The following is a 26,443-nucleotide window of genomic DNA, read 5'->3' as shown; positions in this document are numbered from 1 at the left end:
AACCTGTTAAATATCCATGCTTGGAAGTTCTGGCAGTACAACTGGTACACGACTCACTTTCTTCTTGCCAGAAAGGGCAGTGTGATGTTTGAGTCCTCCAGATGTGGAAATGTTTCTTCCAACTCACTAGCTAGTCCAGCTTGAAGTTTGCTAGTGAATTATGCACACACACACACAAAGAGGATTAAATTCACTGAAGAATATTAACCAGATTTCTCCACTTAGACCTCTTACACACCAACACGCAACCTGATCCCTCCAGCTGCTGCTGGCACCTGGACCTTTCAAGACACATGCAAAAGACACATACCAGTCCCTTCAGTTGCTCGTCTTTAGATCTACAAGCCCTGTGGCCCACAGTCCCTCCAGTTCCTGGCACAAAGACCCTTCCATGCAAGTCCCTCCATGTGCTAGTATCTAGACCCGTGCACCCTAAGACCTGTGGTCTCCTCTGGCCATTGGCATCTGGCTCTCTTTTGCAGGTGGATCTCTCCAGTTTCTGGCCTCATTTTCCCCCACTTTTCTTTGGATCTTTTGATTCTTCCTCTAAACACCCCATTTTACATAAATCTACAAGCCTTTTCTGATAGCCTATATCTCAAGCAGCCTCAACTTTTCCCCAACACTAATGTTAATCATATTTTCCCCTTCCTATTAGTTAATAATTGTTCAGGTTGACATTCTTGAGAGTTCTGCCTGAGTAGTTCCTCTAATGGACCATCAATCAGTGGCTGAATCATTCTGGATCCTCATTATTATCTCTACTGTGACTTCCTCATTAATGTGTGTCTGTGAGATTCATTTATTACTTTCCTCATTACTTGTTATTTCTTTTATGGTGAGTAGATCACAACCAAATAACATAATGAACCAGATGCTCCCACACTTCACAAACTCTCACACTACTGACTGACAGCTGCAGCAGGACTGAGAACTGCTGGGTCCAGCTCCCCTTTATTATAGATAACTATGCAATGATAATGTAGCAAACTTGGACTTTCCTGTGTTGACTGAAATCCAGGATGCCATTTTCATGTTTTCTTCATGTTTAGGTAGACTTGAAGGACAAGGCAGCCATGTTGCACAATGTATTTCCATTTTTCTCCATTGAATGACAATACACAGCACTGTCAGACACTCCACTGACTTTAGCACAGTGTTTTATCCAGATGATGAATTATTTTCCTGACTTTACAAACTTTTATCATGATGCTTGAGATAAAAGGAACAGAAAGAATGATGACGTAGTTGTGGTTTTGCAGTGATGTTCATCTTGTGTCGTTGATGCTTGTTTGCATTATCTTCAGAAAGATGTTTTAGTCTAAGTGAGGGGAAAAAACCAAACACATCTTAAAAGTGTATAGGGAAGGAAAATATGTGCATAATGTAAGAGCATTACTTGCAAAGAAACCAAAACTCTTTATTGGACAGTCATAAAGTAGCAGTGTCAAGTATCTGACACTGTACAGAAGTACTGCAACTCAGTGGGGTATCACACAAAGAGTATTAGTACAAAATTAAAAATGGAACTCTGCTTTCTGGAAGGATATTCCTCTTCAGTTTGTTTACAAAATTTCTCCTGTGCCCTGTGAGTCCCTCTAAACTATGTCACGCTTGCGACAAGCTTCTTAAGTAAGCCTTTTAAGTAGACAAGCCTCTACTTAAAGTAGGAGTCCATGTGTCTCAGACTGCATGAAATTTCCTGTGAAAACATGCCCAAATGCTGCTTCTATCCAGTAATGGAATTTATGATCTTGTCATCTAGACAGTTTTAACCTGATGTCTTCTCAACCTTTCCTTAAGTTAATATTTCCACGGCTACTTCATGCCTTGCATAAAAAATGGCCTTTGAAAGTGGAAAATTATTTTTTAGATTCACTTTTTGTTTTGACATCCTGGGATGCATTTTTAGCACCATATCCAGGGGGGGATCTTTATTAGAATAGGCAGTAATAGATGAAATACAAATTTACTGAGCAGAAAATATGGTTTAATTACAAATTGAAAATTAGCCCCTTTGCTCACACTATCCCACTCAGTGTAGGCTGTCATTGGTACACAGTGGAGGGGGGTGGAAGAGGAGAACAGGTTTTTAATTAAGTGGGTTTGTAATGTTTGATAAATCAGTGTCACTTAAAGGAGCTCTTTAATTCTTAACCTGTAGCCTTTAGGCTTCAAAAATGTGACATCTTCCCATTTACTTCTTAGTTAACTTGATTGTTTGCTTCTTAGTGAATATAGATATGTGTGTATCTGTATATTTGTTGAAAGAGGCAAGATACTTACTTCTTCTAGAGTCACACTCTCCTTATTCTCCTTTCTTTGTTTGTATTTCTTTTTAAGGCACACTGCAGTTGTGATGGTGACAATTAGCATTACAACAAACACAGTTATGGTTGAAGAAACAGCTATTACAGTATTTTCTTGAGTTGAGCCTTTTCTTTCACACTTTTCTCCCATGTACCACCAGTTGTCACCTGCTGGACATCTAGAAAGCAAAAGAACAAACATGTACTATCACTTAAAGATTAAAAGTGTGAAAAGGTCTACTTCAGAAAAATGACATCTGTGGTGCAATTTCTATATTTGAAAGCATAATGAAGTTATCTTAAAATGGACTTCTATTTTAAAGTTATCTTGAGTGGCCTGAGTGGCCCACTGTCCTTACACACCTAAATGTGTTTCTTTCAGCTTCCTGATGTTTCAGAGGTTGTGCCTTCACATAGAGCCTTTGCCAGAAATCCTAAAAGCCTTCTTGATCTTCTTGACCCCTTAATGCTTGGTTGCAGCTGATCTATGGAGCTTCTCTTTTTTTTTTTTTTAATTTTCAAATTTAAAGAACTTGTAAGAGCTGCCTTTGCCCTCACCCAACACACAGATAATAAAAGAAATTCACAGCCCAGCAGCCATCCAGTTTTAGGACTGAAAACAACCTCCAGGGTTTGATTCCATCACCTTACCAGCACCACAGTCAGCACACTCACCTCCATCTTTCTGACCTTGGTTACTCCTTATGTATTGATTTTCTAGCTCCTGTCTAAGCCATTTATTCAGGACTAGCACAGCCCTGAAAACAAGTTTGCAGTGCATTGTAAAGATATTGCCTGCTGGGGAGATTCCAGGTAATTCAGCTTAAACAGAGATATCACATTCCCGCCCATTTCCCAGCAGAAAATTGGGGCGGAAACTGACTGCTGGTCACACATTTCTATAGGACAGAAAGTAGGTCGCAAAGGCACTAAAGCTTCAAAGAGTCCAGATATGTCAGAAAATAAATGTTCTCTTCCCATAATGTTGAAATGAGGCATAAGATTGAGCATATTTTTTATTTTTATCTTCTTGGAACTACTTCTTGACATTTACTCATATTTGTGACCTGCTTCTGATGAGTTGCACAAGAATTATTTTTTAAAAGGTTCCTAAATGGGGACATATAACACTTAATGAGTCATCCTGACTCCTGTGGCTCTTGGCCTTTATGTTTTCCTCACAGCACTCCCCCAGTCTACCTGCCCTGGAACAGTATCTAAGGTTACTGTCTTCAGCCTCAGAGCTTATTTGAGAGCTGGAACAATGCTAATCAGACAGGTAGGGTACATAAATGCAATCCAGAGAGAATTAAATAAAAGTTGATATTAATCTTCTTGCAGGGCAAACAATCTTTTATTCCTCAGCTTTCTCTGCTGGTTTCAAAGGCAAGCGACTACACTTTGGTAACTCATGGTCATAATTTGCACTGTATTATATTTCTGAATCAAATTTTAAAATAATGTCTACACTGCTTCCTACATGATAAGTATTGAAAATCTACTCTAATTATATAAATGCTCTTTTCTTTCAATTACATTTATTTAACTCTTCTACATTTTGCTATAGGGAATTATAAAACTTGGAGTAATACATTACTTAAAATAATAAACACATTTAAAATATAATTTACAGGAAAGTCAAGCAGAGGACTTCAAAATGATCAAATGCTGAGGTTAGGAGCTTTGTTGCCCAAGTTGGCCATAAGTTCAGTCTCACAGGGGCAGTTGCAAATACTTACCTTAATCAGCTAGTCTGTCTTTCGTTGGGAGAAAAGATTTATTTCATTAGAAACTTTCATTACTCATCCTAAAACTGCATTTGAGAGTGAACAAAGGCAGTTACCTGCACGTAGGTGCTCTGTTCACCATGACACAGACACCGTCGTTTTCACAGGGGTTGTCTGAGCAGAAGGCTGGAACCTCTGGCTCTCCAGGCTGGGTGGTGCTGCCCGTGGTGCTGGTGGTGGATGCAGTGGTGGTGGTCTTAGTGCCACTGGGGGGCTTGGTGGTGGCAGTGGGGCGAGGGCCAGGTTTGGTGGTGCTGGCACTTGTAGTCGTAACAAGAGGGGGTAGAATGCTCGGCTGAGTTGACAGGAGATGCGATATATCTGCATGGTGAACCCACAGACAATAATGGGTTTTTTCTTCCTATTCTAATGATAATTTCTAATAACAAAGAGCAGTAATCCTCTCCAGAGGTATAATGGATAAACAGTTTTTTTTGCCTTTCAGGAGCAAGATGTATTTTCGAAATGTCCTCTAGAATTTTTTCAGAAACAGATAGCTTTATTCAAATTAATATATTCAAAATAATTTGCACAGGATTAGCATTGTTTTACACACCTTCACATGAGATAAAGGAATTACATTGTGTATGTACCTGTTCACAAATTTATTCAAACATACAATTTGAATTTAGACACAGGCATAATTCAAATACTGCTCAAGTGCAAATTACATCCTGTATAACTACAGCACTAGTGACTTGGTATCTGACACTGTTTGTTGCATTGTGAAGCGTATCAGCTGTGTTCACATACCTTCCATTGTTAAAAGAATATAAACACCATCTTCTTTGATAAAGTTGCGGCTTCTAAGTCTCTCATGAGTTAAAAATGCGCTTGTTCCAACTCCTGGACCTCTCATGTATTTAGTTCCATTGGGAAAAGTTGCTTCGGATCCTACTTTATCTGGCCTATCCCAAATATAGTGTGATGAGGATCCTAGGGGGAAAAAAGGAAAAAAAGAATGTGAATGTGAGACTGCTCTGGATTTGTGTCTCAGCAGAAATCTCAATTGCCTGAGATTCCCCACTGATGAGAGGCACAAAGCAATGGAGATCTTCAATGATTTGGTTTAGCCTGAGGTCCTGAGAAAAGAACCTGCTGGAGGTGAGGTTGTTTGAGACCTAGTTGAAAACCTGTTGTATTTTCTTTTTAGTTCGTTAAAGTGAGGTGGTCAAGAAGATAAGTAACACATCTATAACATGAGTTAATGCAGTACTTCTCAAAAGAGAGTATTTCCTGCAGTAGATGTGGGGCACAAGATATTTGAGCAACCTAAATGACCACAGATCACTGATGCCTGGTCCACCAAACCCTGTTCTAAAGCTCAAAGCTGAGCCTGATTGTCCATGAAAGAATCTGACAGAGGGAGAAAGATCTCCCTGCTCCAACACCTCTCTGGTTAGATAAAAAGTGTGTATTACAAGGCTTCCCTTGGGAATCGTGGACTATTTGCAATATAAGAATAAACAAGGGCAGAGAGCAAACAGACACAGGGTCAGAGAAAGAAAAGGGCACTGTGGCTGTAACAGCAGAAAGCACAAGGAAAATGTGCTTTTACAAATATCTATAGAGGGCATGTGCGGCGTGTCTTTCATTTACAAAGAGGACATTAATTCTTTCTAGATTAACCACTTTGTTTTCATATAGAGGCAGTGTCACAGAAAATGCAAAGTAAAACATACTGGTTTTAAAATAATAATATGAATTGGATGGTTTTGTGCCTTCCTTCCTTTTTAGTCTGAAAGTCCAGAAAACTAATTCAGTGGCAGAGATGATTTCTTTTGGCAAAAAGAAGGAAGTAATTATGGCTTAAATCCAAACTTTATCCAATGCTGAATGTGGGTGTTTTCTTTTATATCTCTCTCTGTATAGATTCCTATCATTTCTTAGAGTTACTTTTTACCTCAACTGTCACACTTCCAAGTTATTGTGGGCAATAGCCCTTATCTTCTCACATCTTGAACAAGTACAGATTACATAATATGAATCAGTACTTTGTCCATCTCTTGTGCTGACATCACTGTACCTTTGACAAGGAGGGTTGTGATTTGTTTGATAGTTGCTTCAGTTTTATTTGGTGTAAACCACCTGTATTTTTAATTCAGTGTTTTTCTTTTCATGACTTCTGGAAAACTTCCATTCTCGTTAAAACAGAAATATATGTTTCCTCACAGAGCACATGAAAGAAACTTTAGGAATAGATCATCCACCTGTTTCTTATGCTAATGCAGCTTTGAAATCCAGAGTCCTAGCTTAACTTGCTTGTAGGTTTAATTTTTTTCTTGTCCATGGATCAATATTATTTTTGCTGCAAACATATGAAACATTCCAGAAGCTAAAAAATATGCATTAATTTATACAAAGAGGAGATATGACCCCTTGTCTTTTGATTGTGTTTTACATGTTTGATTTTAACTAACCTGATAACTTCAGAGGGTCTGTTGTTATACTTCTTTGGTTTGACATCTGTTGACGAATATCAGGATGCTGGTCAAGCAGGATCATGGTACCTTGTTGCCATGGACAGGGCCATTTCAATTGATCATCGTTTGCTCCAGAAATCAAGGACAAGTATATTCCTAAATTAAATGGGCTATCAATGGTACCATTTACATACAAGCTGACCTGGAAAGCATATCCTTCACTAGAGTAAAAAGGTGGGCTGTATACTGCCCCACCTTTCCCTGCTGGACTTGTGTTGAGGAGCTGTGTGAAATTTCTGATATGCCAGACATGGTGGGGACACTGAGTTTCTGACAAGTTGATGTCATCAATAGAGAGGCCTCCATTTGACAAGCCACTTCCTTTCACGCCTTGAAACACAACCCGGAATTTACTCGTGACATTCAAAGAAACATGATGGAGCTGCCAATAAGTCTCAGGTGAACCTGAAATACAAGGGTAGAGATTTCTAAGTCAGTAGCGCAATCAAACACTGCACAGGTCTGTGGACCCCATACCAACACTGTGTAAGAATTTTTCAATTCCACTGACACTGGTGTGATGGAATATTTCTCCTGTAGAAATTACTTTTTCAGTTCAAGATCATATTTGCTCAATACAGTATTTTAACAGAATTAATATGCGTAATAGCACTTGTTGATGGGTTTTCAAACTGCTTTTTCTTTTACATTTTTAAATAAAATTTCATTAAATTAGTCCAGGAGTTGTGATTATTAAATCCACAAAAAGAGTTTCACCTGCATTGTTAAAAAGAAAAAATTCAGAACAAGTTATATTCAAATAACAGAACAACAACATGCCTCAACAAAAAATGCTCCAGAGGATTCTGGGAACCTAGAACTACAAGACTAATTCATTCATTTGTTTTTGTATCTTTAAATGGTTTGCTGGAAGCTTGCCTATGCAGAAGCACTATTCACCCATCACATGATTAATGGTACTAAGGTCAAATTAAAGCCAGTCATTTGCAAAACCTGCTTCGTGCAATAGAACTTTACTGCAAGTTTGATGCCGCATCCAAAAGTGCCTGTACTAGCAAATTCCACTTGACTCCAAGAGCAGTGTACACAAAAGCAAAGACCTCTGCAAAGGGGCCTTGTGAGGTCAATGAAAGTAGAAGATCCTTTTTTAAATTATGTGCACCAAAACAGTTTCTTTTGTGGCTTGGTTTTAGTTCATCTGTACAGAAGACCAGCTGCATTTATTGAACAGCAGATAACAGACTCATGCATCACTCTCCTAACAATCCAAAGCACAACACAATGGATCTCAAATATGTCTTAATTTCTTGACATTTTTCATTACTCTTATAATTAGGAGGGAAAAAATTAACCAAGAAACAAGAAGAAAACTTTTTTCCATGAAATTGCCTTCTGCATAAGCTAAAGGATTTTTACATGTAATATGTGCAGTTCAAAAATCCCCAGCTGCCACAAACCAGTGGGAAGTGTTCAGGGATTGTCGCTAAGCCTCTCGAACAGTAGTTCAGTGCAAACCCATGAACAGCTCATCGAGGATGTCAGACCATGGATGGAAGGGGCTGTAGTGTCACTGTTATTCTAGGTTATTGAGTGCATTGGTGAGGGTAACTTCTCACTTGAGAGAAGTGAAACAGCTTGGGGGAAAAGTGGTCTTGAACCATCCCTAAAAGTTTTGCCACAGATTGTCAAAATAGGGTTCTTCTTTGGACACGCTTATGAGATCAGAGACTTCAAAGGAAATTACAGACTTGAGAAAGCAGGAATGGGAGATGGGGCCTAATAGACACAAAAGTGTTTGTGAGGAAGGCTGAAGTCTGGAGAAATTAATCTTGGCATCAAGGTAGTGTTTGAAAGAGTTTGGAGGGCTAAGACTGATGTGAAGTCTACATCTGCCTTAGCAACTCTTACGTTAAGGATGCCTGTTAGCTCAGAGGGCACAGACAGTGAAGCCATAGAAATGAAGAAAAGAAAAAAAAACAGGCACTGTCAGTAGCTGAGCCTAAAGGGGCAAAAAGAGACAGAAATGATACCTATTTAGTAAAATAACTTGATCATATCCTTCTGAACTTGGTGTAGGTGAAATGGAGACCATCTAATAGTTAAATATTTGAGAAAGCAATTTAATCCCAAGGTGACTTTGGCAATTCTAGCTTAAAGAGCTCTTGTCCATTAGCTGACCTCAACTGATCATTCTGTAGGCCACAGGCTCCTAAAACCACAAGAATTTAATCTTCTTCAAACTACAACTCAAATCATGATCTGTTGCTCATATATTTCAGTTAAGTAATTTAAATTTTATTTATTTTTTTTAACTTAGATATTCCAGGGTACTTATGCTTTCCATTTCTTTATTATACTTTCTTATTAATTGTAATTTACTCTAATATTCCGACTTCATCAGCTGCTATTGATACCAGCAATTTTAGAACAGTTAAAATGATTGCTTATGGAATTTGAGCTAGTTTGGCGAGAAAACTATCTTGATAATACAAGAGTCTGAAATTTGTGGTAATTTATTATATTATAGGAAAGCAGCTGACTGAGGATCTGTCAGGTATAATTTCAGCAGCAACGAATCAATTACATAGATAGAGAAGAAGCCAAAGAACAGCACTACGAAATGAGTGACTTTGCCACAATAATTTTCCTCAGTACTTTGAAAAATACTGAGGATAGATTAAAACAAAACACAATTTTATTCCATACCTTTTATCTCCTTGATGAATCTCAGAGTGCCATTTGGATTGGCAGACGTGTACTCCCTGACCCAGACATTCAGCTGGTCACTCTCATTACCACTGTTATATAAATAGAATTGTAAGCACTGAAAACCTCTTTTGGGATACAGAATTCGGCTCTCCAGGACAGCTGTGCTACCTTCTCCTCCAGCACTGGTGTCAAAATGCATGAAGTAGCCAGAATCTGCCAAAAGTCAACGAGAAATTAGCGGTAGAGGGGAGAGAAAACAGAATTTTCCTGGTGTATTGGGTTTCTTAATGCTGTATTGTAACAACTCTAGAAGATACAGTCAGGAACAAATCTCTGACTGAGGACTCTTAATTGTTCACCTTTTCCAGAGCTACAACTATTATCTTTGCAGCTTTTCTTCTAATTTCATTTTCTCTAGCAAATTGTACCCAAACCATGGGTTTTTACTCTTTACCCAGTGCCAGTAACTCACAGATGACACTCTGGAGGGCTGATTTAAATTCCTGAACTCTTGGACCATTCTGACAGGTCGAGATACATCTAGCTAGATTGTCAATTAATTTTTCACCTCAGCCCTGATAATACACATTTCAAAATCCTATTCCTGTCCAAGGACTTACTGAGCAATTATTCAGAAAAGCAGCAATCTATTTGGTGTGCCTGTATCACAGGTTCAATACTTTATATAACTCTCATGACAGCATGTGGCACTAAGACAAAAAAAAAAAACTTATCAAAAGAGATAAGGACATTCGATCCTCTGAAATAAGCAGAAAATCAACATATCACATGATGTCCCTAGGTATGTAGATCTATGCTGCTTAGTTAAAAAACAAACTGTAGTTTGTAAAAAAATAAGCAGATAAGGCCAAGCTTGAAGGAGCCCTGCATAAAACACTGCCTCTGCAGAAAACACTTCCCAGAAAGATAAGAGGTTTTTTCTCATACCTTTGCATTCTCCCATATTAGTGTGATCGGTATTTGGCCCAGCTGGAACCTGAGACAAACGCTGCCAGTCACTGTTATCATCTGAACTTTGAATCATGCCACATACATTTTCAAGTTCAAAACTGCATGTGTCCATGAAGCTTAGGGAAGAGGCTGACATTAAAAAAAAAAAAAAATTGTGAATCTCTATTACACAACTCATTTTAATTCTGAAGGTCCAAAGCTGTGAGCAGAGAAAGACTAAATGCAAACACCACATAATCAGATGATTAGCATTCATACATACAATGTACAGGAACTCAAAACACTTGCTGATTAACCCTGACATTAATAAGATGTCGTCAGGAACACTCTGGGCTCTCAGAAAACACAGGATGGCATCTGCTAATTATCATATCATGTCTTTTTTTGTTAAAGGACTACTAATTTCAACCCAATCCACATACTTTCATATTATAGTCAAAAGATCCTGAGACTTCCCATTCTTTGTTCTACTTTCTTTGGGACAGTCCACACATGGCCACAGATTTTGATAGAAACTCACTTATGTATCAGCTGGAGTGCTTATTTTGAAACATAGAAGAGCAGAAGCTATTTGACTGGAATAAACAAATCTTGATTGGCCAAACATTGAATTTAAAAAACAAAACAAAAAAAAACCAAAACAAAACAAAAAAAACACAAAACAAAAACAAACAAACAAAACAAAAAAAAAAACTTTTTTTTGTCCCAAATGTATATTTGGGACCAGTGGATATTTCTTGTCATACAAATTTTACCGTATCTTTCAATTAACAATTGAAAAATTAGGTGAAGGAAGACTGTGCAGTTAAATATGAGAGGGAGAACACCATATTTTCTCTGTCTAAAGCAAACTCTGGGTAGGTGAGAGATAGCACGGTCCAGGTTTATCCCTGTTCTTATTTTTGTTTCCCATCATACCATGTCTGAACTCATGTGTAATACAAGCTATAATTTGAAAACACCTCAGTTAATGAAATACGTTTTAAACTATGTATAAAATATTGTGGCTCAAAGGTTTAAAGGTTTCATTGCATAACAAAAAGGCCTTGAGTACCACAAAACTCAACCCCAATAACATATCAAATGCTTCACTTAAGTTGCAGCTCTGGGAAGCACTTAAGTATGAACTGCTGCCAAATTCAGTTCTACTGATGAGATATTTTGTGCTGTCCTCACAGAAAGCTAAAAACCCTCTAGAGGCTGCAAGGTAGTCAGAAGTGTATGGCAGATATTTTTTAATATACAGTTCAGTACAATGTTGTAAGATCTAAGAAAAGGTTTTCACAGCAAATGTTATGCTGACTGCTGGAGAAAGAAGGTAAGAATAATGGGGAATTATTAGGTGAAAGAACTCTTTTGAAATCAAAATACAAAACAAAAGATGAAATTGATTTGGCCAAACAGGAAGGAAGTAACTGAATGACCTTAAGTATAAAGTGCTGGCTGGCATGGAGAGTTGACCTGAATGCCAGGAGGACAGAAAATCAAGACTCAGTAGATTATGATGTATTTCTGAGATTCAGTCCTCAAACAGGTGAAGGGACAATGAGCGAGGCAGATTGTGAATTCCATCTGCACCAAAAGCCAGATACTTGCTTTGTATGTAGTTAAAGACTGAACTTGGAAGAAAATACAGGGGGCAATGAGTGCCAAGTCCTAAGTTCCAGAGGCTGAGGGAAACCTCATGGTCAGTTCTGTCAAGCAGTATGCTCCAAGAGGAAAGCAGACTGAAACCTACTGTTATCATATGGCCTGAAAGACAGCAGTGAATTCCAGATTGGAGCAGCACTAAACTATCAGTCAGTATTTCTTATGCTGTGGGTTGTTTTCTTCAATTTAGGAATGAAGATTTACATTTTTAATGCAATTTCCTGTCCACATGGGCCTCTAGCAGAAATTTAGCTTAAACATTTCCTTAAATCATGTTCAGCAAATGAAGTAATCTTTTGTGTGGGTGAGGGCTGGGAGCTGTGAAGCACCATTCTCCCTGGCACAGGTGGGTGATCTGACAATATTCATGTCTCTGCAAATATCATCTACACTATACACATCACATGAAGCCAAGAGATGGACTGGGGAGTAGGGCAAGTCCTGATTGCACTGAAGGTGGTGGAAGTTTTGTCTCTGATTTCAGCAGGCCTGGGGCTTTTTTCATTTGGGGAATGTGCCTATGGGTTAAGAATAAGTTAAAATGGCATGAAGTATTTCCTTAATGCACGAGAATGATGGAAAATAGATAAGATTAATGGAGAGGAAGAAGGACCCCATCCCATGTGAAAGACATCCTTAGCTGTAAGCACTTTTATAATGCCTAATTGACTGTGTAGTGAGTGCTAGAAGCTAAGGCTGCATGTGTGTATACAATTTAGACCTACATTAATAAAAATATTTTCATCAGAATTTTACACTCAAAAAACTGCACCATTTTAATAAACCAGTTTGATAATTGTTTAAGGAATCTGTATAATAAGGCTTAAAATATACTTATAAACCAGGACTCACTACTTGGATATTGTAAAAGTTTTCTTCTGAGTGCCAGGGCACACTGAATGCAGCAACAATTACAGAATTATATTCCAACTTGATAATTGACTTCTCTAGATTTCTCTGTCTCTTACTTTCATTCAGCTTTGCAAAATGAACCCCACCTGCGCAAAATAATTCTTTTGACCACTTTTGTAAGAGACCTGGTTTGAAACTAAACATGAAAATTTAGAAAGCTTGCATTTTATTCAGAATGGCATCTGTTACCCTATTTGCATGCATAGGGTATATATGAATAGGCATGAATCTGTCTCACAGATTCCATGAAATTGGGGTAGGTATGACAGCCACAGCAAAGATGCTCATTTCTGTGCAGTGTCTGAGCATCAGCTGTGGAATAATACAGGGAAAAAACAAAAGGCTTTGTGCAGAAGCACACATTTTAAACAGCCACCCAAGGGATGAACAAAAGTCAGCTGCTGAGCAAAGCTGGTTTTTAACTAAAGGTCAGATAAAATTGCACAGAAACCTCTGCTACTCAGCAGTATTTCTGCAGGAGGGATGTTATTTCTAGCTGTACCATTATTTCTGGCATTTTTAACTCAATTCTATTCTCTAAATATGTTAGTATCTCTTTCCTTTGTGTCTGGATAGGTCCAGCATGTATGTATCACCCTCATTTATTTCAAATTATTCTTTCAAATAATATAAAATAAATGGAGAAACTTACTGCAGTTGTACAGCCGGTTCAGTTTCTGGAGGTCGTACTCACTGAAACCCATTCGCTGTCCTATGACATCAATGAATTCTGGTATGTTGGTGATGATGGTGGGCTCAGTTCCATTCCTGAATGCAGTCTTGCTGTAGTGCATCACAGAATTGTAGTCATAGGGAACATTCAGGAAGTCTGATTTTTTATCATCATATTTATTGAAATTATGTCCTTTACCTAAATGGCAAAATTGAAAGGAAAGATTGTCTGTGGCTCAAGAGAATCAAATTTTAATGTAAAGACTTGCAGTGACAGAGAATCTTTCACATCTCAAAACATTTTTTGAAGTAATTTACTTGTACTAGCTCTGTAAAACAGTTTTATTTCCAGTCTAGGCCTATTTACTTTCCTCTTTCAGCCACTGATGACTTCTGCTGGATGAAGCAAAATCTTTGATACCAAAAAACTATTTCCTGTGGAACTTCTTGTTAACTTTGATGGGCTTTTGATACCCAAGAGTGGAGAGAGTGTTTCAGTACTCAAATTACTGCAATTTGCAACTGTTTCTAATGTATAGTCTCTGATGCTCAATTACTAGCCATTTTAGGTAACAATAAACAATTTAGAGTTGTCATCAGATAAACTTCCAGAATTTAGCTTTACACATGTTTTCTGGAGTATGAGCAAAAAACCAGTTGCTTACTACCCAATAGGGAGTCAGAATTTAAATCAGTCAAAATACAGAACTATATTCTGGTCAGTGTAAAAAAAATGCAGCAGTTTTGAATGTCTCACAATAGTGGAGCTTGTCACTGAAGAGTCAGCAAAATATAATGTCTAAGTAATTTTCGGTAATATATAATTGCATGTGTACCTGACTATTGATCACGACTAAATAAGAATGCATTAGATTTAATCATTATCCTGTTTTTCAGTCTTCTGTGTGTATCTATGTTAGAAAAACATCAAGTCTGCATATATAATTTTGTTTTTGAACAGCCTGAAAGTAACAGAGGATGAGGACAAGCTAAAGAGGCAGAGACGGAGCAAAGTCTTGAGGAATTCTGTGCCATCTCTCAGGATTGTGCAAAACATACCAACACTTACAATTCACAAGCTGCATTTCTGAAGTAATTGCTGGCGTGACACAGACCCTGAAAAGTCTCTCCTGCCTGCTCAAGTTGTGCACACTCTGTTCTCTCAGGTCTGCTGCTGGCATCAGGTGTAGCAGATAGGCAGAAAGAGAAGGACCAGTGTTTTCACTGGAGATTTTCTACTGGTTTTGGTCACACTGGATTTTTCAGACTGGGTGTTGGGCATGGGGGGTTTATTATTTTTATTTAATTAAGGGCTTCTAGAGTAAGTGTGCTTTTAGAGAATTCATTTTTAAAAACTAAATTATCCTCTTCTGCTGCCCGTGGTACAACATGTGGCATAACAGGATTCAGATCTCCAATTAGAGCTTCGGAAACTATCGTGGCACAAGCAATTGCAACAGCAGCAACAAATGTGAGAATTTGTGATTCAAGTAGATGTCCCTTTATATTTAATTTATTGATATGCTGGCTTTGAAAAGTAAGTCCAGGCGAGACAATAGCATGACCACCAAAAGATGCCTGGAAAGGATGTCCCACAGCTAAACTGCTAACACCAGAGTTTGAGAGGAAAAGCAGAGGAGTGACTGACCGGACTGAATCCTGTCCCAGATGATGCTGACATAGTCATCCCGGTCAGACCGAGACTGCTCATGCCAGAATCCCAGGGCGTGCAGGAATTCATGCTGGATTGTCCCAATCCTGTCACAGCTGGCTCCAATGGAGAGTTGCTGCAAGCCCATTTGCCTGTTTCCCACTGAGGACCAGCAGCTGGCAGTGACATAAAATGGGAGAGGGCTCTGTGAGATACACACCATCCCCATGCCATGCAAACCTCAAAACCAGTCTATTCAATAAGTATATTTTTAACCTGAGCATTGAAGTCACAGTTTGTTACAGAGAGCAGTTTTCCATTGATCTGTTCTTTATCATACCCTTTCCTCTCACACTTAGCTCCGTTTCGATGAAAAAGAAGGTGCTCGTCTCTGGCTCCATTAGAAGAAAAATGTTGATCTATTTGTGACAAAAGAATTCTAATTCTGATGATGATTTCTGCAACATCAAAAGTTGCAGAAAGTGTTGTGGGCACATAATTTAGAGAAATTAAGTTACTGCAAATTAACAATTTTCAGCTAGACCACAATATGTGATTGTGAGCACACTTTGAGCATGTCCTTCTCATAAGGAGAAGTGTGTTCATGAACATTCTCTCCTCTGCCTTTCTCTGTACTGTTTGGCCTTTTACTTTGCATGGGACTGTGGCTGCTAGGCAAGGTGTGCCTCTGCATGCTGTGTTTACCTTCTGACAGGTTGATGGTTTTGACAGTACTTTTCACAGGCTCTTTTCTTTCTGGCTGTCTGTGAGCTGCTGTGCTAGAGCACTTGTTGCTTTCACACACTCCCAAGAGCAAAACTGCAGCTGTGCTGCAAGTTTTTATTAAAGGGTGAAAGAATTTAGTGAGTTATCTGCACAGGCCAATAAAATGGCACCCCATGTCCACAAACTAGCAGGCACAGAGAGCTACATTTAAATTGATATTTTATGTAGCATATAAATCAATACTTACCCAATGAAGTACATAAAATTAATCGGGCACAAAATATGCCATAGGATTTGCAGTCCTATCACCCCAGAAATTTAAAAATACAAGCACACCATGTGCTTTCAAACTCCGTGACTTATTAGTGCAACATATTCCCCAGTATTTCATTTTCCACAGAGCAACACAGGCCTTGCCTATTGATTACTCATTAAAATCACAACACGAGACCCGTTAAGGAGCACACGTAGCATCCATTATTTCAAGGTCTTTCCCTGAACAAGGCCTCATAGTGATTCTTGTGTTGAGCAGAAGAAGTCCATCACAGGCCTGGGTCCACCTCCTACAAAAGCCACCTCTGGCTTCACAGCTGCTGCACAGTGCACAGCAGCCTACAGCAGGCACATCCAAGACACTTGGAAAAATAACATTCAAATGACAGTAGGTGCAGCTGCCCCTTGCCTTTGGTCTGTCAAATGCCTACAACACTGTCAGTCAACAGCCACAGAGGGAGCATACACACTGTCTGTGCCACCCTGCACCGAGAATAAAGTTAGGTGAGTGGGACATGGCACTCCAGAGCAATGGGCACATAGAATCCTGTGTCAGCAGTGGCTTCTGGAGGGGAGAAAGGTGAGGAAAATCTCAGCTTTCCCCAGGTGTGTGAGAGCGGTACTGCCTGTGACTCAATGCTTCTGCATTGCTATCAGAGGCTGGAGGAACAGGGGAGCACTTGCTCTGACTAATCCCACCATCCCCCTTTTGGGGTTGTAAATAGACACATGCCATCAGTTGCAGTGGTGCCACTTATTTCAGGCACATTTTATACTAATGTCCTGCTACTAATTTTGTTCCCACAGTATCACAGATCACCAACATCAGCTCACAGACACTCTGACTTACCGGCACCAAGCCGGAGAGCCAGGGATCTGTTTCAATCTACTCCTGCATGGATTCCCTTTGCCATGTGCAACAGTGGCAAAGAGCTGAAGTGGCCCCAGGAATGCTCCATGAAAACCTGATTTTCCATGTGGAAATACTATTCGTCTTCCCTGGTCTATTAATCATTTGATTAATATCCTGTCACACCTGATTACCCTGCATTTCTGTAATTCACAATTACATACCTCATGTGTTTTGCTCAGCACACAGGCAGGAGTTAACATAATACTAGTAGTAGCCAAGGTTAATGATAGATGAAGAATGTGTACAGGGAGAGGGCTCCTTGTATAGGGCCTTGATATACTCTGTACATACACCAGAGACTACAAATGTATTTTTACACAGGGCAGTCAATACAACAAAAGACAGCTGGCTTCTTTTGTGGCTGGCCTCATTTGAATTCAAAAGGGTAATCCAGATCAGAACTTTATGGCTTACTTCAAATCCTTTTGACAAAAAAGTTCCCCCCACATTCCTCTCTCTTATAGATGCAAGCCAAGATCAGAAAGGCAAATATGTTATTTATCAGCCTTTACTTCAAGTGGTGAAATGTTATGTTGCCAGGAACTTTGTGTGCCTCTCTGCACTGTACCCTCTGGGCTGAGGTCTTTAGTCAGCAGATAGAAGAGTCCTAATTGATTTTAAAGGCTCCAAAATATTAGGAACAACAGAGCAAAAATGGGTTGTTTTACCCAGCTTACACCCATTACACCAGAAGTAAGAAATTGCTTGAAATGAAAGCAGTTCATTCAGGGTCAGTCCTGATTTCTTGGTACAACTCAAGATGACTCACTGAAACTGGATGGACCTTTTCAGGAGACTGCACCATTTATCTCCAATCTTTCAAAAAGTTCTGCTGTGGATGTGTCAGCTAAGGTGATGGAAACACTTCAGGGCAAGCCACACACCAGGCAGTGAGGGCAAGATATGTTATCCAACTAGAAGGATTCATCTTCTTCATCACTATGACTCATCTATTTTTAATAGACATATAAATGAAACATTGCACAGAGGCCTCCTACTTGCCATAGGCTAAATATTGTGGTTCTTTTTCAGGTACAATTATTAGCAAATTCAATGCCTACTTTAGGGGATGAAGGATTACAAATTCAGCTGCATGAATTTTCCATTTAGCTCAAAAAGACGGAGTCATTACCACAGGGAAATGCATTGCTCCCTGAGTCTCCAATTATACATCTTTTAGAGCTGAATTTCAGTGTCATGTGTACAGCATGAACAGGAGCAAATACAAAGATCCAGACAGCAAAGAAATTTTGAAACAATTATCTGATACAAATATCTCAGAACAAGCCAAAGGGAAAGAGAAACATTTTTATTATCAGAAAATCTTTTCCCATTTATGAATGCATTCTCATATCAGGAAATGAATTTCTGAAAGCAAATTTCCTCACCAGGCTATCAAGCTCTCCCTGTTCTCCTTTTCTATAAGATAAATGGTTCAGCACAGAGTGAAAAATATATTTGTTCTTGTTGCACTGTTTTGACAGAGAATGTCTTAGAAGGGAAGAAATTGGGATAATTTTGACTTCTTTACTGTAGTCTTATTTTGTAAGATGTAAGATAAAATAGCAAGACTATTTATCAAAAGAGGTAAATAAAGTAAAATATCAGCAGACTATCTCAGTGCTGTACAGAAATTTAAAATATTGCTCTTTTATCTGAATGCTCATGTGGTGTTGTTCAAGTGCAATTCCATTGTTACATTCAAACAAATTATTGCCCCACAGTGAGAACTATTATATTTCTCCTTGGTTTTTCTTTTCCTCTATAAGCCAAGGTATACTAGGAATGACCAGCTGAAGTGATATTCCATATATCCAAACATCAGTCAAGAACATAATTGCTTTGTTTCTGATATCTTTTACCACGTCTAGTAAAATACCTCTTATAAGACCTGATTTCTTCTTCTACTCAAGATAAATATCAGTAGAAATTGTTCATTACCACTATGGTAATACCTCTTTTGGAAACTGTAGTAGTTTAACAAAGACTGGGAAAATGGAGACAACAAAAATGTAAAATTATAACCAGATATATGAGTTTTAGGCCATGAGAATAGTCTGAAAGCAAACATAATGAAAATTATTTTGCATCGCTTCTCTTACCCACTTCCTTTGAACACAGATATGTAATTCTTCTCCCCTTCCCAAGGTTTGAAGTCAATACATGTTTTCAGTCGATACTGTTCAAATGCCTTGAGGATGACTCCCTTAGCATTCATTTCTGCAAAGCAACCAATGTTCTTGTCAATATAGAACTGAAAGATTTTTACTATTACCCATATGGAGCAAGTCCCAAGGGTGGCTCTTGCTCCAGCAATCTTTGATCAAAATAAACAGATCTTTGCTGGATTAAGACCCAAGTGGGGACCTAAAAAACATAAATTAGGGTATTGCAACGCTGTATCTTGCTCTTGTTTTGCTCCTCTGTAATTTTTCTTTGGTACTTATGTATCAAATATGACATGATGAGTATACAGAAGGATACTGTATGGGGGTTTAATTTTGTAGATTCTTTCATATATTTTTTGAGATTTATGTAAACAAGTATTAAATAGATAGGAAATGAAGACTTCATATTTTACTTTATACGGAATCCAGGCTACAGATCCCTCACTGAATTTCTCCAGCACTTGAATTTTTCAGAATATATCTGAAAAATTCAAATACTCTGTTTTATCTCCTCTAAGCAACTTGCATAGTTTCGACACAAAGACTTAAAGGATGGAGTCAAATTATGGTGTGTCTCTGACTCACATTAGGGGACTCGGCAATGTGCCATTGCAAGCTCTCTGTCAGAATGCCATTTTGCCCTCACTGCTGTAAATTATATAAATGGCCAGGTAAACTTCCTGTCCTTTAAAGTATCTTCCGTGCCCTCTTTTCACCTCAGCTTTGTAGAGTTTCATGTCTTAGACACAAGATTTCAAAACCAAAAGAATTTGCTGGGCTGTAGCAGGGTAATAATTCAAGAAAGGAGGTGAGAGCCAGCTCTGATACCAAGATTATAAATCCCTTTTATGCACACTCAGCCCCACTCCTGCTGTGGGAAATGGCCTCTCTAGATGAGGAAAGGACACCACAGGAGCTTTATCAAGCTGTGCTGAACAGTTCAATCAACACAACATACAGACATGGTGAAGGGCAATACTGTACCCAGGCTGTCCTCAAGGACATACGGGACAACATGGGGCCATCGATAGTTGTCACCAATGATGGAGTTTCGTTCCTGTATCCAAGAAAGAAAACAGGCATGCAGTCCTCAGTAAAAAGGAATCTAGCATCAGGGACTACAATAGTGCTAAAGCAAACCTACAATTCCAAGTAAGACATAAAGGAAAACAATAAGCTCAAAAATCTTGCAAGATTACTCAGAGGTCTGAGATCTGGGTTTGAAATCACTTCATGTCCTTCCACTGGTGTCTCCAACTTCTGCTGCATTTTCTCTGTAGAAATTTCCCAAGTTTTTGATGCATGTGCACGAGAGCTTCTGCTCATATGGAAAGCCTTAAGATCTAAAGTCCTGAAAACTGTACAGAGATTAATAGTTTTGTGATTTTTCATAATGCAAGAATTTGTTTCTGTGCCTTTAGCAAGTGCTGTCCTTGCTTCAAGAGGTATATTCAGCATATCTCCCAAAAAGGAGAGTAAAACACTATTTTGGGACTACTTTCAGAGTGCAAGACACTATGGGGGTTTCCTACTAGATATTTTTGAGATGTAAATGTAATTTTTTTATTCATTGATCAGATAAGGATGCTGACCAGATGCCCTAAAATGTGGTATTAGAGATCTAAATTTTTCATTTGTTTTAGTAAATCTACTTACAAGAGGAATGTTTTGCAGTGCTGCTCAGTAAATTTAACTGGCTCAGAATAAATATTGTGCAGATAAACAAAGAATTCTTTTTATACAAACCTGCCTGGATGATGATCAGTGCTGCCTAATCTCTTAAAAGTGACAACGTAAAAAAGGAAACAAGAAGCTAATAATATTGGTTTAATCACTGATGAGATCTCATGCTGGATAATGTTTCTGCAAATGCTGTTGACTCCTTCACTGTCTATGACATTTTGTAGAATTCCATCCCCCATCATCTTCAGTTTATTGTTACATAAACAGCATTTATTGTTTGTAAGAGCAGGATGCATCTATTATTTCCATGCCAGTGATACTTTATATTTAAGTCAATGACTCATTTTTAGCTTTATATTTTTATTTGAACTCACCCCAGGAAGTTTGATGTCTCCTTCAAAGAGGTCTAGTCCTAAAGCTAAAGGGAAGAGGAGAATAACATTTGGTTATTATATTGATCTATGACTACTATAATGAAAATTATAGAAAAAAAATTGAGACTGAATTTTGAAAAACCTTCATTTATGTCAAAGATGTCCTGATCAATTCCTCCATCTATGTCTATTTCTGAAAAATAAAAAGACAAGTGAGGTAGGACATTAGCCCTTGCTGTTTTCTTTATGAAGTGTGAAAATTAATGCAATAACAATAACAGTAATTATAAATCTGTGTCTGTCCTAGCGATGTTTATGAGCAGCTGGTTTTGTTGACTGCCTCCCATGCATACAAATAGATCTCTAAACAGAACTCACCAGTTGTCTCTGGAGCAGGCTGGGGAGGGGAAAGAAAAAAAAGATATTATTAGAAAGGCAGATAATGAAATGCAGCTCGCATTACTTTCTCAACAGTATTAGAGATGTGATTCAAGCTCAATCGACAGCACTTAGCACATGGCTTTGTGTTGGACTGACTGCACCCACTGCCTCCTCATTTGACTGGAAATCTGTATTTGCTTGTCTGGCAGCTTTGTGCCCTCCCCACCTCAGGGTGCCCAACAAGTAATTCACCAGTACTGCTTCTGTAGAGGTTTCACAGATACTTTTTCTCACAACTCAGGTAGTACTAAGTTGTCCTTCACAAATGGGAATAAAAGGAGTCTATTATTTCTATGGAAGTGATGCTGAAATTCCCATCACAAATGTGAAGATGGGGGGGAGAGAATGAGTGGTCTGGTGTTACCCAGTGAGGCTTTGAAGGACTGGGTACACAGCCCAGGTCACTTCAGCCCCAGTTCAGTGCCCTATCTGGACTGCATTTACCTGAGTAATAACAACTCAAACCCTCCCTTTGCAACATGGAGAATCCACAGACCATAATGAGATAAAGTGACATATGATGAGATATACATAGAACAATTTCATTGCCATGACATGCCTATAGAATCTAATCGTAATTCTTTTATTTACCTGGACACTTCATTTTTGGACTACTTTGGACATACTTGACATAACTACATGACTATTTCTCACATAGTGAGTAAAATCATGAACAGCCATTCTAAGCAATCAATCCTGGTGTCTTGTATTTGTGTGTTTAAATAGAAGCTCACAAACTGAAGATAAAAAACATCTTTATATTCTAAAATAAATGTGACAACAATTCTGGAAAAAAATGTGTGATTTTTACTTTTTTTTTTTTTAACCACAGTTTCCCCCCTGTGTTTCTTTCTCCATATAAATAATTTCTTTTCTGTACATGTAGCTTTGCATGTAGGACTTCTTTTTCTAGCGTGATAAGCATCTGCAACTTCCACTAGAAGTAATGAACAACATAAAATCAGAATGCTGAAAACCAGCAAAGATCAAGTCCATGCAGTCCCTAGGAACATTAATTGTAGTAATCTCTAATATCTGTACAATGTGTAAGACAACACTATGGCCAGAATATTCAGGAGAGATTCAAATGCACATGTTCTTCTAGACCTAAGTTTCAACACATAATGATGGGAACAATTTTGAGGGAAACAACTTGAGCCCTAGAACTGACTCCATATAAAAATTTTAACCAAACACAGAAAAAAAATCCTACCTCCCGTGAAATGTCAAGGTTCAGAAAGAAAGCTCTGAAGTTGTCAGGATGTCTCATTTTAGCTTCATAATGGAAGATTGATTTTTAATCTGAAAGTACTGTCTTTTAAAAACTTCAGCAAATGGCAGAAAAAATATTGTAAATACAAAGGCCAAAAATCTCATTCTATGATTCACCTGAACTAAAATTCACTCAAGGTGTTGCTTCACAGGTTTTGTCAGATTTTGATCACTTAAACTCATTGCCTAAGAGATGAAGACCATTTTTTGCCAAACCAAGTGAAGGCTATAATTTTTATCTTTAAGAAACATAATTCCTAATTGGTATCAGCTGGCATAGCAAACATTTAGTAGCTAGCTGTTCTATAAACAGCCAAAGTTTTTAATGAACTTCTCCTGCCTCCTTTTTCTGCTTTTAATCAAACTATCACTCACATATGTCTTTGTCCAGTCTCAACCTGACCCTGACCAAGGTCAGTCTAACTTCCCTTGAAGGGTCAGTTACAGAAAACACTGAGTAGAATCTGTTTCCTGACTGAATTTGTTCTCAAACAGCCCCACTTCAGCACTTTGCATTTTCAGAAGTTTTTTAATTTGTCAGGTTTTAAGCGTGGTGACTCTTAAAAACCCAGTATCATTGTGGAAAACTGTCTGACTCCATTGAAAAACTGGTTTCAGAGTTGGGCAGATGCAAATGCCCAAGGATTGATGCAAATGCTGAAGGATTGATATTGATCTCACATTTCAAAATTAACTGGCATCATTTAGGTTTACGTTGATACATGAGGAATAAGGATGGGGATTTTAGAAAGAAAACCCCGCAATTGTATACACACACAGCTTAATAACTGCAAATATCTTGTTCAGACAAACCATCCATACATCTGAAATGTCAACAGACTCCTCCTACATGTTGAAGTTTCATTGCATATATATCATACTATTGCACTTTGTTATCACTGCATAAGACAATTCATTATCACTGTGCATAAAACAGTATTTATATATTCAAGTTTTGAAATTAGGGTGCAGCTTGTAAAACAAGTTGCAAGTACATGGGCAAAGTGTGCAACACACATTTTAAAGGCTTAATTTGCTTTTAAACGCCCACTCACACAAATTTCTTGGAAGAAAAAAAAATTACCAGTAACATTTGCAATATTAAAAAAATAAAATCACATTATTGCATTTTATGTAAAAAAATTATTGATGGAAAAGAGTCACACCCATATATCCTGCATCCCCTTATAACAATTAATGGTGAGTAAAAATTTTCCGCAGTTCCAATAACTGTAAACTACAATGTACACATATCTATTAATCAGAAAGTATAACTGTCCTAAAGGTACAAACTGAGTAACTCCTGGAAAAGCTCTTCTAGCAGCAGCAAAAGCTCACAAACTGAGATCACTAGCTAAGCACAGTGGTATTTTTGGTGCACAAATCAAAATGTGAGTCCATGACAATGAATACCAAATACAGCAACTCAGTGAAATCCAGGCTGGTCGTCAGTGTCTGAAAACTGCTACTGAATGTTTAATATTGACAGAATCCCTTCTATCACATCTTTCCACTGTGTTCCAAACAAAACTAGGTCTTTCGTCCTGTGAATCTCAACAGCAAAATACTCTGTTTCAAAAGCTGCACCTCTGCATACAAGTATCACTTGTTCACATGGAAGTGACTTTTGTCTCAATACAGACTAACAAAATATATGATGCAATTTCTAGGCTGTGAAAGTATTGTAAACACAAAACAAATACACAGTTCATAGTCTCATGCAAAGGAAGGTTGTGTTAGCTGAAGTGGCCCAAAGAGGAATCTAATTTAGTCTAATCTAATTCACATACGCAAATTTCTGATCATTTTTAATAGCAAAATCTAATTTTGGACATAGACAACATGTCAGTTAAGACATTGTAATGGTTGGTTAAACCGCTTGTGAGAGCACATTTAACTGACAAAAACTTCAAGTGTGTCTTGGACAAGTGGGAAACATCTCATCTACTATAATCATGTAAAAATCAGGTAAAGGGACTCACTCAGTAATCAATCAAGAAACAAATGGATAATTCTTATGATCCAAGAATATCTATGGCACCATCATGATGCCCCGGCATCACTGTAGGATGATCTACCTCAACTAGCCTGGACATCTATTCAGATGGAATATACTTGTCTAGTTTCAATGAGACACTTAACTTACCAGTGATTTTTCCAGACTGTATTATTTTAGTATTAGCATCCAGAAATTTGAAATTAGCTCTTCCTGGCCACAGAACACATGGAAATGAAATAATTAGCCCTGGTGGTGAGAAGCCCCTCTCTCACACAAGAGCTGGTTTTTGGGAATCAGTTTGATGTCAGGTAACTTCTGGATCTTAGTAATACCTTGTATCACCTACTATAGGCTTTAACAGAGCCTGCAGTGGAATCTAAACAAGACTGAGGTTTGAGTTTCCAAAAAACTAGGGCAGAGGCACAGGTAGTGTGAATAGTAGGGAAGGATGGGATTGGGGTGATAGGGACCATGGGAAAGTTTGGATTGTGAGGCTGAGAGCTTAATTTAAGGAGATGTCTGAGCATGGGTCAGTGGAGAGGAAGAATATAAGGCTGCCATAGGTAGTTACGTTGAGTAACTTCAATAATGTTATTGCACTTACATAGTGTCATAAAAAGTAATGCCTTACTCTCTAGATTACCCTGAAGTAATGAACAACTGAAACAAACTTTCACGAACCTTTCGATTTTTGTTACCTGAACTCTACAGCAAAGCCTCCCAACATGAGCAAAATGCTACATTTCACTAAAAAAGGCAGGTAATATTAAATTCTCAGCTGTCACTTTTTGACCTGAAATATTTCAGCTGGATTGGAGGAACAGGAAGCAGTCATTTCCAAGTATATCCAGTGGCTAAAAAGGCATAAATTCCAATAACAATTATATTGTGTTGTAGCAAAAAAAAAAAAACAAAAACAAACCAAACCAAAATGAAAAAAAACCAAACACAACCCAAATAAACCAAAACCAAAAAAACACACAAAAAACAAAAAACAAAAAACACCCAAAACCAAAACCAACCAACCAAACCCCAAAATCGCCCCCCAAAAGCCAAAACATTCAGACATGGACAACTGAAATAAATTTCATTTCTGGATTTTAACCTCAGACTTGTTCGGGTAACTTTTAATACTAGTGGACATTTTGCTTAGCTGGAGAACACAAGGTAATCTCTTTCCATGTATAGCCAAATCTATGAAAAATAACAACACTAAGACCCCAAGGAAGCAGGAAACACAAGTCATTTATCTCTCCCATGCAGACAATAACAGAATTATATTGATTCTGGAAAATAATAATTAAGTATTTTCCCCTCAAGCTCATCTTAAGCTGCATTGTTTTCTCAGTCAGATAAAGAATATATATTCTTTGTTTCCTTACCAGACTCCAGACCACCTGAAAAAAAAGACAGGTTAGAAGCCCAGGCACAGAAAACAAGTTCATGTTGTTCTCCAGTCTACAGTTGTGTGGACAGAATTTTACACCA

At 38.1% G+C, this 26,443-nt stretch overlaps 1 protein-coding gene across 3 annotated transcripts; it reads right to left on the bottom strand.

The window, feature by feature from the left end:
* Positions 1 to 935: 935 nt before the first annotated feature.
* Positions 936 to 26,443, bottom strand: MEP1B (meprin A subunit beta). Of its 3 annotated transcripts, XM_030266138.4 has the most exons (15): positions 26,338 to 26,443; positions 21,622 to 21,640; positions 21,386 to 21,436; positions 21,244 to 21,287; positions 20,171 to 20,243; positions 19,121 to 19,238; positions 15,104 to 15,282; positions 13,436 to 13,654; positions 10,198 to 10,350; positions 9,247 to 9,462; positions 6,517 to 6,984; positions 4,850 to 5,032; positions 4,153 to 4,417; positions 2,287 to 2,488; positions 936 to 1,321 (listed from the first exon to the last, which is right to left on the bottom strand). In XM_030266138.4, exons 1-15 carry the CDS (start codon positions 26,398 to 26,400, stop codon positions 1,304 to 1,306), a joined length of 2,271 nt encoding a protein of 756 aa, XP_030121998.4. In that variant the 5' UTR covers positions 26,401 to 26,443; the 3' UTR covers positions 936 to 1,303. The 3 variants fall into 3 exon arrangements, with proteins under 3 accessions (XP_030121998.4, XP_072780692.1, XP_072780693.1); XM_072924591.1 differs by lacking the exons at positions 21,386 to 21,436; positions 21,622 to 21,640; positions 26,338 to 26,443 and adding an exon at positions 20,386 to 20,544 and having other exon boundaries at positions 21,244 to 21,374; XM_072924592.1 differs by lacking the exons at positions 21,386 to 21,436; positions 21,622 to 21,640; positions 26,338 to 26,443 and having other exon boundaries at positions 20,145 to 20,243; positions 21,244 to 21,374.

This window comes from Taeniopygia guttata, chromosome 2 (assembly GCF_048771995.1).
Source record: "Taeniopygia guttata chromosome 2, bTaeGut7.mat, whole genome shotgun sequence".
Taxonomy (NCBI): domain Eukaryota; kingdom Metazoa; phylum Chordata; class Aves; order Passeriformes; family Estrildidae; genus Taeniopygia; species Taeniopygia guttata.
Note: the sequence above shows the minus strand (reverse complement) of the source record. Positions and strands in the feature narration are given on the sequence as shown.

Excerpts from the sequence above, each read along its gene's own strand:
- MEP1B (XM_030266138.4), bottom strand. The coding sequence starts at position 26,400 with ATGAACTTGTTTTCTGTGCCTGGGCTTCTAACCTGTCTTTTTTTTCAG. Across the intron at positions 10,351-13,435 it reads GAACCGGCTGTACAACTGCA|CCTCTTCCCTAAGCTTCATG; the intron begins GTAAGTTTCTCC and ends TTTTAATGTCAG. Across the intron at positions 2,489-4,152 it reads AACAGAGCACCTACGTGCAG|ATGTCCAGCAGGTGACAACT; the intron begins GTAACTGCCTTT and ends TTTGCTTTCTAG.